Source organism: Condylura cristata, unplaced genomic scaffold (assembly GCF_000260355.1).
Source record: "Condylura cristata isolate star-nosed mole 26May11 unplaced genomic scaffold, ConCri1.0 scaffold00033, whole genome shotgun sequence".
NCBI lineage: Eukaryota > Metazoa > Chordata > Mammalia > Eulipotyphla > Talpidae > Condylura > Condylura cristata.
The window spans coordinates 12415988-12428384 of record NW_004567134.1 but is presented as its reverse complement, the minus strand read 5'-3'; the positions used below and the strand labels follow the sequence as shown (position 1 = coordinate 12428384).

At 52.9% G+C, this 12397-nt stretch overlaps 1 protein-coding gene across 2 annotated transcripts in view; it reads right to left on the bottom strand.

Annotated features, from left to right (window-relative positions):
• EEFSEC (eukaryotic elongation factor, selenocysteine-tRNA-specific) overlaps positions 1-9654 on the bottom strand; it is a 180798-nt gene extending 171144 nt beyond the window's left edge. For both annotated transcript variants that reach the window (XM_004692327.2, XM_012732218.1), the window contains exon 1: positions 9313-9654. In XM_004692327.2, coding sequence (XP_004692384.1) covers positions 9313-9634 — 322 coding nt within the window. In that variant the 5' untranslated portion in view covers positions 9635-9654. The remainder of the gene's footprint in view (positions 1-9312) is intronic.
• Positions 9655-12397: the final 2743 nt, after the last annotated feature.

The window sequence follows — 12397 nt, the reverse complement described above, 5'->3', positions numbered from 1 at the left end:
GGGCCTGGGACAGGGCTGGATGACCACGGGAGCCCCCTCAAAGGCATCAAGGCCAGCGGAAAGCAAGTCCAGTAAACAGAAAATGACAACCAATAAGGACAAAGTGAGAGCCAGGGCAGGCCCTCGGGAGGTCAGGGGTCCGCAGACGAGGGCCCCGATGTCGGCTGGGGAGGCCCCGAGGGCCGGAAGGCAGCGCGAGGGGGCACGGTCTGCCTGCCCAGAAACCTGCACGCGTCCCTTCGGCCTGCTGTTCTGAGAGAGCACCCACCACGAGCAAGGGCTTGTCAGCCATGCTGAGAAGTCTGGCTCTAGCGCCAGAGAATAACTGAAGACTTTTAACCAGGAAAGCAAAGTCATGGCAGTAGCAAGTTAGAAAGAGTTCGTGGCTTCTGCAGGGAGGACGCTTCAAGACGGGGCCTGGGAGCGGGAGACGTGCAAAGGCGCACGGCCACGGGGAGCGGGTGGAGGCCTGTCTCAGGGAGCAGCTGGGCGCCCGGGGAGAACCTCACGTGAGGGGGTGACTTGGCGCCATCTCACAAGACAGGGGAAGCGGGACACGCCAAGGACCGTCCCAGAGGCGGGGACAGCGGCATCACTCACCGGGACGGTCGGCGGTGGAGGGCGGTCGGGCCTGTGGTGTTCAGGGGTGGCTGTGTGAGTTTAGAACTACTGACATTTCATTACATAAAATTAAAACTTCAGCGTCTCAGAGGCAGTCGCCACAGTGCAACCCCAACAGCCGCACCTGACTCACGGCCACCCTGCTGGACCGCGGGGCTCTAGCACAGGCCGCCGTCGCGACGGTCCTTCTGGGCAGTGTTGACCAAGCCTCACAGAAGGTGTTTGCTGACCAAGCCTCACCGTTGTCGTAGCAAAGGGAGCACAGGCCCTCTCCTGGTGCCGCTGAAGCCTGGGTGGGCGCTGCTCCCTTCCAGGCATGCCGGCATCCCTGTCTGTGAGGCCAGAGAGTGACCGTTCAGGAAATGAGCCCTTCTCGAGGGAAGCCTTTCCCCCAGAGTGCAAGTTCTGAAGACTGTTTCTGCACGTGGATCGTCGTTCTGGAGCACAGGGAATGCTGAGTACTCACACAGACTCAGGGTCTTTGGTGTTTGTGGCACAACACCTAGAAACAGACACAGGCAGAGCCACGCTACGACTTAACTGGACAGGCCGAGTTCTGGTCCCAGTGTCAGATGAGCAAGGACAAGCCACTGACCCTCACGGAGCTATAAGCACACCCAAAAATCTGTGGTGAAGTGAGGAGCCCCACGGCCAGACAGGGGAGGTTCCTGAGGCCAAGCAGGTCAATGCTAGCTGATTCCGAGCACTAATTTTAAAAGAAAAAAAGTCAGGTTTATCTTTAGGTAGCACCTGTGCGTGCCACCAAATAAATATCCTCGGGAAGTAGGTTAGAGACAAAGGAAATTATTTTAGCCTTCCTGAAGGCCCCAAGACAAGAGAGGCATCATCACAACACACGAGATAGGGAAGCAGGGAAAGTCAACTTCTCATTAACAGCAAAACTTGTCTCTTCTCCTGCCAAGAGAGGTCGCCACGTTAACTAAGCCCCCAACCACCCCGCCACTTCAAAGCAGCAGGAGTCTATCGCACAGCGCAAGAAAATAAAAGGCCCAATTAGCAGAAAACAAAACTCAAATAAGCCAGGGAGAATGGAAGCAGAAAGCTCTTTCTGACAAATTGACTTATACATAACACCGCCCCTCGGGAACCACAGCTTCTTCCCAAGCAGGGGTGGCTGGGGTCCAGGAGCAGCTTCAGGGCCTCGGGGGTCAGGTGGGCTAACCCCACCAGTGCTCCCTGGCCTGCCAGCAGGAGCAAGCTGGCATCCCCTGGAATCACTCTGGGATCCGAGGGGTTTCGTGGAATTAGAGTGCAGAGAGAAGCACCTCCCCAGTGCTTGGCTGGCAGGGAGGGGATGGGCTAGGGGCCGACCGAATGGGCATAAGGGGATGAACAGGTGGGATGGCCCGCTCCTGCCAGGTACTAAGCACAAGATCAGGCAGATGCAGGGAAAGGACAGAGGGTCCCCTAACAGGCTTTCCAGAAGCAAGCATCTGCCACGGTCCAGGTGGTCTGCTGGGTACATTTAATTCTCTCAATATACATTTATTCACCTAATTCAATACAGTTCAAATACCGTTGAGGAAAGATCACCGATAGAATGGGAGAAAATATTTCCAAATACAAGGGAATGGTATTCAAAACATATAAAGAACACTTACAACTCAATAACAAAAAAGCCAAATAACTCAATTTAAAAACTGGACAGACGATCTGAACAGAGCTCTCCAAGGAAGACATAAAAATGGCTAGCGAGCACATGAAAGGATGTTCAACATCACTAGTCATCAGGGAAATGTAAATTAAAGCCACAATGAGACACCACTTCATACCAAGGTGGTTATAATTCAAAATGACAGAAAAGTGTTGGTGAGAAATTGGAACCCTCATGCACTGCTGGTGGGAAAGTAAAATGGTGCAGCTGCTGTAGACAACAGCCTGGCCATCCCCCGAGGGATAGGCACACAGTTGCCAAGTGATCCAGCAATCCCAATCTAAGGTATATACCTAAGCCAGTGAAAACCTATCCACACAAAGATGTTCATTGCAAGATAATTCATAACAGGCAAACAAAAAATAAAAGTGGAAGCAACCCAGAAGTCTTTCAACTGATGAATGGATACAAAAACAGAGAAGCACTATATGAGTGTGATGGAGTACTACTCAGTCATTAAAAAGGAAGCAGTACTGCTGGGGGGAGGGGAAATGAGGAGTTATTGCTTAATGTATTAAATTTCCATTTTTTAAGATGAAAATAATTACTGTGGCCATAAACTTAAACATGGATAAAATGGCAAACTTTAAGTAACATGCACTTTACCACAGTTAAAAATAGGTTGCTGTTAATGAACAAAGTATATATTGTGTATGCTACAACATAGATGAAACTTGAAAGCTTAAACTGAAAGAAGACCGACAAAAAGCCACATATTGTATGATTCCATCCATATAAAACATCCAGAAAAGGCAAATCTATGAAGACATGAAGTAGATTAGTGGTTGCCTTGGCCTGAGGGGAGGGGAGACTGGAAAATGACTGCTAATGGGTATGGGCTTTCTTTCTGGAGTGAAGAAAATATGCTTGACTTAGATTATGGTGATGACTACGCACTCTATAAATGTACCCAAAAGCACTGAATGTACGCTCAAAATGGGTGAATTTTATGGTGTGTGAAGTATATCCCAATAAAAATGCTTTTAAGAATTACTGAACATCTTCTAGGTGCCAGGTGCTGGGCTGGCCCTAGAGCTGCAGAGATGTCTGAGATCTTTTCTCCATCCCTGCGATGCCTCCAACGGTCCGGACCCCCGGGGCGGAGGCAGTTGGCGCTGCAGGCAGAGGGGGCTGGAGGAACATGGGAGCCTGGGCCCTCCAGAGCTCATTCCTGTTACCCTTCACCCCTGAGGCCCCAGATGCCAGACCCCACCTCACAGCTTACCCAGAGCACCAGCGACACAGATGTTACCGTCTGAGCACGATCACCAAGCCCTACCCACCAAGGGGCAGCCAAGGCAAGCGTGCCTCACCCGCCCGGTCGAGGCTCCAGCCGACAAAAGATGACAGGGCAGGGAACATGTCTCAGGGCTTAATTGACAGCCTGTTTCCTGGGATGCCTGCCCAAAGCTTATTCCAACCTGGACGGAGTGATTTTGAAGAAAAACCCAAGAGACATGCTGATAGAAAACAAAGGAGATGCTAAGTGAAAAGTTTAAAAGCAATTAATTTTAAATGATTACAGCTTTACCAAAAGCTGTGGCCATGATTCCCTTCTGACTTTGATTATAACCTTCCAGCAAAATATTTGCCTCAAGAAGGCAAAGTCTTTGCGTTATTTTCTATTCCTAGCATGACTACAAAAATATTCTTTGATTTAACATTTGATATGTTTTGTTCTCAAGGGCAAGCCCCATGAGAAGAAAAATGTACCCCAACAGAATGAAATATGACTACCTGCTTCCATTTTTCTTCCCTGCTGGTTCCTGCTCAAATATTCTGCATGAATTTAAACTCAAGGCCGCATCTCTGATGTCATGCTACTCCCACACTGTCACCCCAACCGGAGCAAAGTCACCCACTGTCCAGCATCAGAAGAAAGAGCCGCAAACAGAGTTCCACTTGAGGCCTCCTGGAGTCAGCGAAAGGTTCTCCAACGTGGAGGAGCAGCTGGGGGCAGAGAGCGATAAGGCGGCAGGCAAAGCACAGCAGCTGCCATCTGGATGGAGGCGCACTCGGGCCCGGGGTGAGGCTGCTTCCTGCGGGACCTGATGGGACTTTAAGCAAGCTGACACGAGGGGTGGCAGCAGGGGTGAGCGAGAGCGAGTGCCTCCAGGTGAAGCCTGAAGGAGAAATACAAGGCGGCTCTCTGTGGGTACGTGGGGGGACGGGAGCCTAGGCCTGACACAGCCCGGCAGCTAAAGCCGCTCTGGCTGGGGAAGCAGGCCCACGTGCGGCAACTCCTTTAAAACAGCCTCACTGTGTGGGGACAGACATGAACATGCAATGTACCTCTACACAAGTTCTCAAGGCAAAGAAAACCCAAGTGGGCATCTGGGGTTGGCTGGTTTTGCACCAGCATAGCCCCCCTGGCCAGGACCCAGTTTGTCTTGCCTGTCGGGGCCATGCTGCTGTCCGTGAGGGTGCTCACTAGAGGGTGAGGTAGGAAGTCTGGCTGAAACACGGTCGCTCGCACACAAGCGCCTGTCCCGTGGGTGCAGAGCGAGCCCCTCGGACAGATGATGGGCTCACTCCAGATGAGAGCAGCCAGGGTGGCCGGGCCTCTGGCCACAGCAGCACCAGAAGCAAGATGCTGGAAAAACAGCAATCACTTAAGTTTTGCAAGGGTTGTTCTCCCGTCGCTTGCACCTCTAACAGGAGCAAACCCAAGTCGCTCTGCAGGCCAGGCGGCAGGTGGGGAGGGCGGGAGGCTCCGAGCCACGCAGGAGGCCTGGCTGGCTGGCAGGAGGCCTGGCTGGCTGTCGAGGTGGGCACACGGGCAAGAGATGAGGGCGACAAGTCGCCGCAGAAGAGCTGCTGTTCATTAACCACCGGAACAAAAGACCGGAGACAATGCGCTGTTAATCCTCGCAGCCACCAGAGGACTATAAATGGCTGAGCCGGGACACCAGCATTTTTCAGCTCTCCTCCTTCCTGCCAGAGTTAGATTGAGGATGGGTCCAAGTCCCTCACCCCCACCCAAGTCTTTAAAACATACATTACTGAATCTTTTTGAAGTTGTAGCACTGAAAGATTTATACCCTAAAATGGAGAAGAGAAAAAAGGCCGCCCTGAAACAGGACTCCGGGCGGAGGGCCCAGCGCGCCTCATGCCACCAGGAAGCTGCTCACATGTCCAAGGTCCGGCAGGCTCAGGTCCAGCCCGACGCCAGGAACTGTGCTCCACAGCCTCCCGGGCCTCTGCTTTTCCACCTGTGAGATGGGAATAAACCTTCCTACCTCACAGGAGTAGGTGAGGATTCGGGGGGGCAGGGGAAACAAAAAAACCCAGCATTAGGCCAGCACTAACAAACGCTGAGCATATGGCCGCCAGGTACAATTAACCCTGAGGCTGCACTTAGGCGTGGTACCCATGGCCAAGAGGGGCCAGGGCATAAAACCTACTTTCCCTAAGTGAGGAAGAGATTCCGTATTGTGAGGGGAGCACTGGAATTAGAGTCGGTTCTAAGATACAGTGAGCTTTGTGGAACTCGGGCAACCGCTGTAATTTCCTCCTACCGGGGGAGCACAGTCAGCAAGGGGCGTGAGTCCTTCCAGGAAGCCAGAGGCCCACCGGGAGCCCAGTCTCCCAGTAACCCCAGGGGCACGGACTGCCCAGCCACCGTGTGTCCTTCTACAGTGTGGTCTAATGGGTTACAAACCTCGGCGCTCCGAAGACCTCAGGAGAAGCCTACACGCAGGGCCTAACCCACGCCTGGCGCGGACACGCACGGCGTCAGCACAGCTCCCGCCACGCCATGCCCAAGCCCCCACTTCAGAGCCAGGTTACCGCTGATTCTACTCAACAGACGAGAAGCAGGTCGAAGCCGCAGAGCCTGGCCCGGGGGGCCGCTATGGGAAAGCTCTCCTTTCCCCATCAGGCCTGGCCCCCAGGCCCTAGCAAAGTGAGCTTTTCCTACTTGGGCCTATATGTCAAAAGCCCTAGGCGTCACTCTGGCGCAGGACAGCGGCCCTCAGCAGCTCCTAGTGAGAGGAGGAGAAGCAGCGCACCAGCTCTCTGAACCTGCCGCCAGCCAGGTCCTCCTCTGCGGCCTCTCCCCTAACCTGTGAAGACAGCTCTGTTCACTGTGGCCAGCTAGTCGGGAGCTGAGACGCTGCTTCAATCACTGGAACTACTGAAAGCCCACCACGTCTGGCCGTGGCCTGGGCAGCGAGAACACACTGGTGGGTAAACAGATTGGAGCAGGCCACTCTCAAAAGGTGACATTCGAGTTGAGGCTCAAACGAGGAGAAGCCAGGTGTGTACCAAACAGAGGGGACAGCAGAGGCCAAAGTGGCCCACTCAATAACAGGAATGAAGCGCTGACTCAAGGTCAGGAGCAAGGGGTGGGGCCAGAGGGAGGCAGAGGCCGGACCCTGGGTCCCGTGGGCATAGAGGAGGGTGAACTGTACTCTAAGCACAGTGAGAAGCCACTGGACAGCCTCAAAGCTGAGGGCAGACATGATCTACCGCACATCTGTAGGAGTCCACTGGCTGCTGGGAGGGCAGGGGATGAGAAAGAGGCAAGGACAAGTGGTCGGGAGAGGAAGGACAAGGCCTGAATCGTAGGGGTCTGGCCACCACAGCCAGGACTTGGCCTCTGTGGCTACTTCAAGGCAAAGGGGCCTGAGGGATTCTGGATCACGACGCTCTATCACTAAAGGCATGAACTGCAGCTGGCGAGGGGCAGCGAGATGCCAACAGCGGCCGGGGAAGTCTACTTTAGGGCCGCCACTCCCACCACACAGCTTGTTGGGCAGACGCAAGCTCCGGACAGCGGGGCGAGGCAGAGTGGGCGCGCAGGTGCGCAACGAGCGCACACAGGTGAGCGAGCTGCCCTCACAAGAAAGAAAATGCACTTTCCCCCCTCACTTCCCAGAGAGGAGGGTGGGAATCTGATCTATTCGAGGAAAAGTAGCAGCAGCTTAGTCTTATCTTTCCAATGTGCCCAGGTCACACTTTAACGGCGAAGAAGACAAGGAAAGTCTCCTCACGCTGGAAGTCAGAGAAGAGTAAGAGCAACAACATCCAGGAACGGAAAAAGTCCTTCTTTCCTTCTAAAATTGTCTAGTCTAAACCAAAGACTTGCCAAACGCTCTGGGCTGTTACTATGTGGACTTGTCGCGACTTTTTGTGCAATAAAGTTTCTCTGTGGATGGACGTGCAGGGGGTGCCTGTGGGTACGGGCTGGAGCAGTAGAAGGTGATCTGAGAAGCAGGAGCGCTCTGGCTCAGGAGTCCTCGCTTACAGCAGTTTCCCTACATTCCAGTTTGCCCGACTAGATGGTCGGCTAACCCACTTCCTCGCAGGATTGCCAGACAAGTGGCAAACGTGCAAGAAGGCCGGGTCCATAGAGCCGTGTGGCCACCGTGACTGCCAGTGTGTGAAGGTCCAGAATTAAGTTCAAAGGTCACACAGCTAGTGAAAGAGAAAGCCAGGCTTCGAGCCCACTTCTGGCTGGTTCCACAAATATGTCCTTTGTTTACTATAGAGAAATCCACCTTCTCTCTCTTAACCTTGTCTCTTCTAGCTCTCCAAGCTAGATTGGCTCAGGGTACTGTCGCAAAGTGTATTAAAATGTGACCAAACACCTCAGTTATCAGGACGGTAGGAAAGGGTAGAGGAGGGGCACCCCGCAATGTTCACCTGGTGATGGAAGCATGACTGGAGCAGAAGACTTCACACAGGTGACCTTGGGCAGGCCCTTTCTGCTCGCTGAGCCTCCCTTCCTGCTGTAAAATGGGGAAATGACCTCGGCTGCTTGGAGCAGTGGGAGTTAACCAAGATGAAAGTACTTAACAAACAGGTCCCTGTAGCTGGTGCCCATATAGCCAATGGGGCCCTCCACCAGCAGCCCAATAAAATCACCTGCTTCTCTGCCGATGCTTCTGTTGGGAGGGGTAGTTCAGGCCCCAGATGCGTCTGTAGGTGCCTGGACTAACTCCGGAAGGAGACAAGGAAATGGAAAACAGGGAGGAAGCAGGTGTGTGATCAATGGTGAGGAAGAGATTCCTTTTCACTAAATCTTCTTTTGTGCCACGTGCGTGCTTGTGTTAACCTATCGTGTTTCGCTGACGCCAAGTTTTAAAGCCCAGGCTGTAGATTCAAGAGAAGCAAAACAGGCCTGGGGAAAGCAATCCACAGAGAGTAGTGGCTTCCTCTGGAGACAGAGGCAGGGCCATCAGGGGACTTGTCCCTGGTCTTCCCAAAGAGAAAGCATTCATGTTTCACCTAGGTGATGGAAAATTACTTAAGTGGCACAGCATCTTACAAGGGCATTTCGCGCACCATGACTGAAAATACACATGTCCTCAGCCCAGCGGTCTGGTGCTAGGAGTTTATCCTAAGGATGCTCTCACACACCCACCAGAGACTTCTGTTCTAGAGTATTCAAGGCAGCATGGGTAGCAAAAACTGCCAACACAAATATCCCTTCTTTAACTGACTCCTTCAGAAAATGTTGTTCCAAGTGTACCATGAATTTCATGTGACCTTTCAAAGGAATGGGCGGGTTTACAGGTGGATGCTGAGACCTTCCAGGGGCAGGGTTGGTGAGAGCGGGTACTGATCAGGAGAACCAGCATGCTTGTCTTTACATGGAGTTTTTCTGAAGTGATACACAAGAAGCTGAGACACTGGGCACAGAGGCTGGCTCCGGGGAGGGACACCAGGAACTCAAGGACAGGTAAGTGAAGACTTCTGGGGGCACTTTTTACGTAAACCTTTGTGTGGTCTTTGCGTTTTCTTAACTTGTTCGTGTGTCACAACACCTGGGATTTTGCTGGGTTATGCTTGGGTGGGTCCAGGTCAGCGGCCGTGAGTTCGAGTCCCCAAAGCCCCCGCTCACTTGCTGCGGGGCCCGGGGCGAGGCACGCCCGGCCCCCGGGGCCTCGGTGGCCCCCCTCTGCGAAGTGGGGTGATCGCCCTTTCCCAGCACGCTCGGCGAGTTCGGACCCGGAGCCCGGCCGCTCCGCCCAGCGTCCCCGAGCCCGGCTCCCGCCCCGGCCCGCGCTCACCGCCGATGATGGTCCGGATGAGGGAGGCGTGCCCGGGGCAGTCGACCAGCGTGACCTGAAGCTGCGGCTCGCCGGGCTCGGGCTCGGGCTCGGCCGCCGACGCCGCCTGGGAAGCCGGCAGCGCCGACCGCAGGCGCGCGGGCAGCGGCACCGAGAAGCACGAGAAGCCCAGGTCGAGCGTGATGCCGCGATCGCGGCTCTGCGGCTGCTTGTCGAAAGCGGCGGTGGAGGCCGTGGTGCTCAGCGCCCGGGCCAGCGCCGTCTTGCCGCTGTCGATGTGGCCCAGCACGCCCACGTTCACATTCACCCGCCGCCCGGCCATGCCGCCGCCGCCTGGGCCACCCGCCGACCCGCCCCTCCCGCGGTCGCCACCGCGGTCCGGCCTGTTAAGCTGCCCCCCCACAACCGACGCGCCCGGCACGCCCGTTCCGGCCCCGAAGCTTCCGCTCTCTCGGCACCCGGCGGCCAAGCGCTGCTCGGCGCGGGAGGGTGCCCCAGAAACCCGGCCTGCCGGAGATCCCAGACTGCAGCGCCGATCTCTTACCTGGCTTCTCCCAACTGAAGCCTCCGGGAGCCCGGGGTTGGGGGGACCCTCCCATCCATTCATTCAGATACTCCCCATTTCACTGTGTGGGGATACCTGCCCTTTTACCGTTTCATTGAGTTGAAGGAAGTCAGCCAATAAATAGATGAACTAATAGCTGAATCGCCATTTCGAGAGGGAGAAGCCCACAAGCCTTGGGTACTTTATCGTGAGGGAGAAGAAAGAGCCAGGATGAACCCCAATATTGTAGTTTTAGAACTTTATGCCTTCATTTCCTCTATTTGCCAACCAATAAGGACACAGCACCTGTTCTATGCCAGACACTATTCTTGCTGGCGATGCAACAGTGAGTGAAACGGGTAAAAGATGAGGTGCTTTGGACAGAATAAATCAAGGTCATGCACCACGGTTGAGTGACAAGGCGGTAGGTACAGAGAGGTGTAACAGTGGTCCTGGGAAGGTCCCAGTGCTCACTCAGCCTTCTTATGTCCTCTCTCTAAACTCACACCCTGGTGAACTGTCTCATCACTTTAAGAACCACCAACTCCCAGGTGTATATCGCTACCCAGACCTCGCTCCAAAGAGCAGACTTGTATATACAACTTTTATGACTAGCAGTTCAAACTTAAAGTCAAGAATGGAATCTTGCTCTTTGTCTCATACCCCAGCATCTCCCATCTCAGTTAATGAGGACTGCATCCTCCCTGTGACTCCTCTCCTTTCATACCCCAAGCCAAATTTGTCAACAAATCCATTGGTTTTACCTTCAGAATCCAACCACCACTGTTGGCATCTGGTCTAAGCTAATCTCCCACCGGGATTACTGCAACTGTGACGTTCGCTCTTTTCAGAGTTCTGTTCCTGTGAACTTGGGCAGATGCAGAATCATGGAAGCATCACTGCAGTCCAGATGCCAACGAGTTCCACAAGGCTCAGAGAAGGCCCTCTGTGAAGCAACCCTCTCAAGCGTCTAAGCCCTGAAGCCACTGGGCTGTATCTGCTCTCCCAAGGACTTGGCCTCCCAGAGCATTAGATAAATGGGAGCATGCTGTATTCGCCTTTTGAGTCCTGCATCTTTCACTTGGCACCACGCATCTGGTGTCGTTTGCGATGACATTGCTGGGTCCTTTTCATCACTGTGTGTGTCCCATGTAGGGCTGATGGAGCATCCTTTGTTTCTCCATTCACCTGCTGGAAGTCATTTGGGTTGCTTCCAGTTTGGGTTATTACAAATAAAACTGCTGTAAGCACACATATAAAGGGTTTTATGTGAACATAAGTTTTCATTTCCTGTGGATAAATACCAAGGAGTGGGATTGTCAGGTTGTATAATTGCGTTCAAACTTTATAAGAACATGCTAAATTGTTTTCCAGAGTAGCTGTCCTCTTCAAGCCCCCTCCCCTGGTCCAGCTGCCTGTAAGAATTTCAGTTGCTGGGCGTAGGCACTCTTACTTGCTTTTGTTGTGTCGTTTGGTTCTATTTTCTAATAAGTGTAGCTCACTGTGATTTTGATTCACTGCAGGTATTGTTCTAAGAGATCTCTCACCTACTACTGCTCTCCTCCTCCATACAAAGCCGGAGTGGCGTGTTCTACACATAAGTCAGATCACCTCGCTCTCCATAACCCTCTCAGTGTCTCCTCACCCTGCTCAGAGGCAGAGCCGGGTCCTCTTAGGGCCACAGCAGCATCCGGGGTCCTGCAGCCCCTGACCCTTTTTCTCTCTCTGGACCCCTCTCCTGTCTCCTGGTGGCTTGCTGTTACTCAAGCACATGAATACTGGACTGTATGGCCTGGAACATTCTTCTCCCAAATTTATAATGGCTGACCCCTTTCACCTCCTTCAAGTTCAGCTGTCACTTCTTCCATGAGACCTGCCCCGAACAGCTTATTTAAAACACTTCCCCTACCATCTCACCCCATCAGTTTAGGTTTTTCTCTTGCACCTCTCATCCTTTAACATTTTTTTTATCACTTATTCCCTTTTCATGTTTATGACTTATTCTTTTCCTCCCAGGTGTTTTAACGGGATATGAGTATGTCTTGCACACACAGTGCCTGCCGTAGTGCTTGATCAGTGCTCTCTCCATCAGCTGGTGGGCTGATAGGAACAGAGGAGACATTTGAAACGCTTTGGCATTTGGGGAATGTTCAATCATGTGACAGCATTATCTATTAATAAATAAACATACATTTTTAATTTAAAATAATGTTCCAAAGTCACCTGCAGGATTAAGATGCTTTCATTTCTTGGGGGGTAAGGGAGTCATAAAGGCTTTTGGCACGAAGCCTTGGGCAAGCCACAAAGCCTCAATGCACCTCGTTTGCTTCATGTGTAAAGTAGGAGAGTGTCCTAGTTCCTAACTCACAGGTTTTTACAAATTAAATGCACTGGCACTTTGAAGTAGAATACGAGCCCTATCAGAGTCTGTTAAGTTAAACAGCTAAACCTAATAAGTTAAGTGACTAAACTTAAAAGTCTAGAGGAGGGGGCCCTCCCTGGTGGTGCAACACGTTAGGATGCAGCACTGCAAGCCAGCCA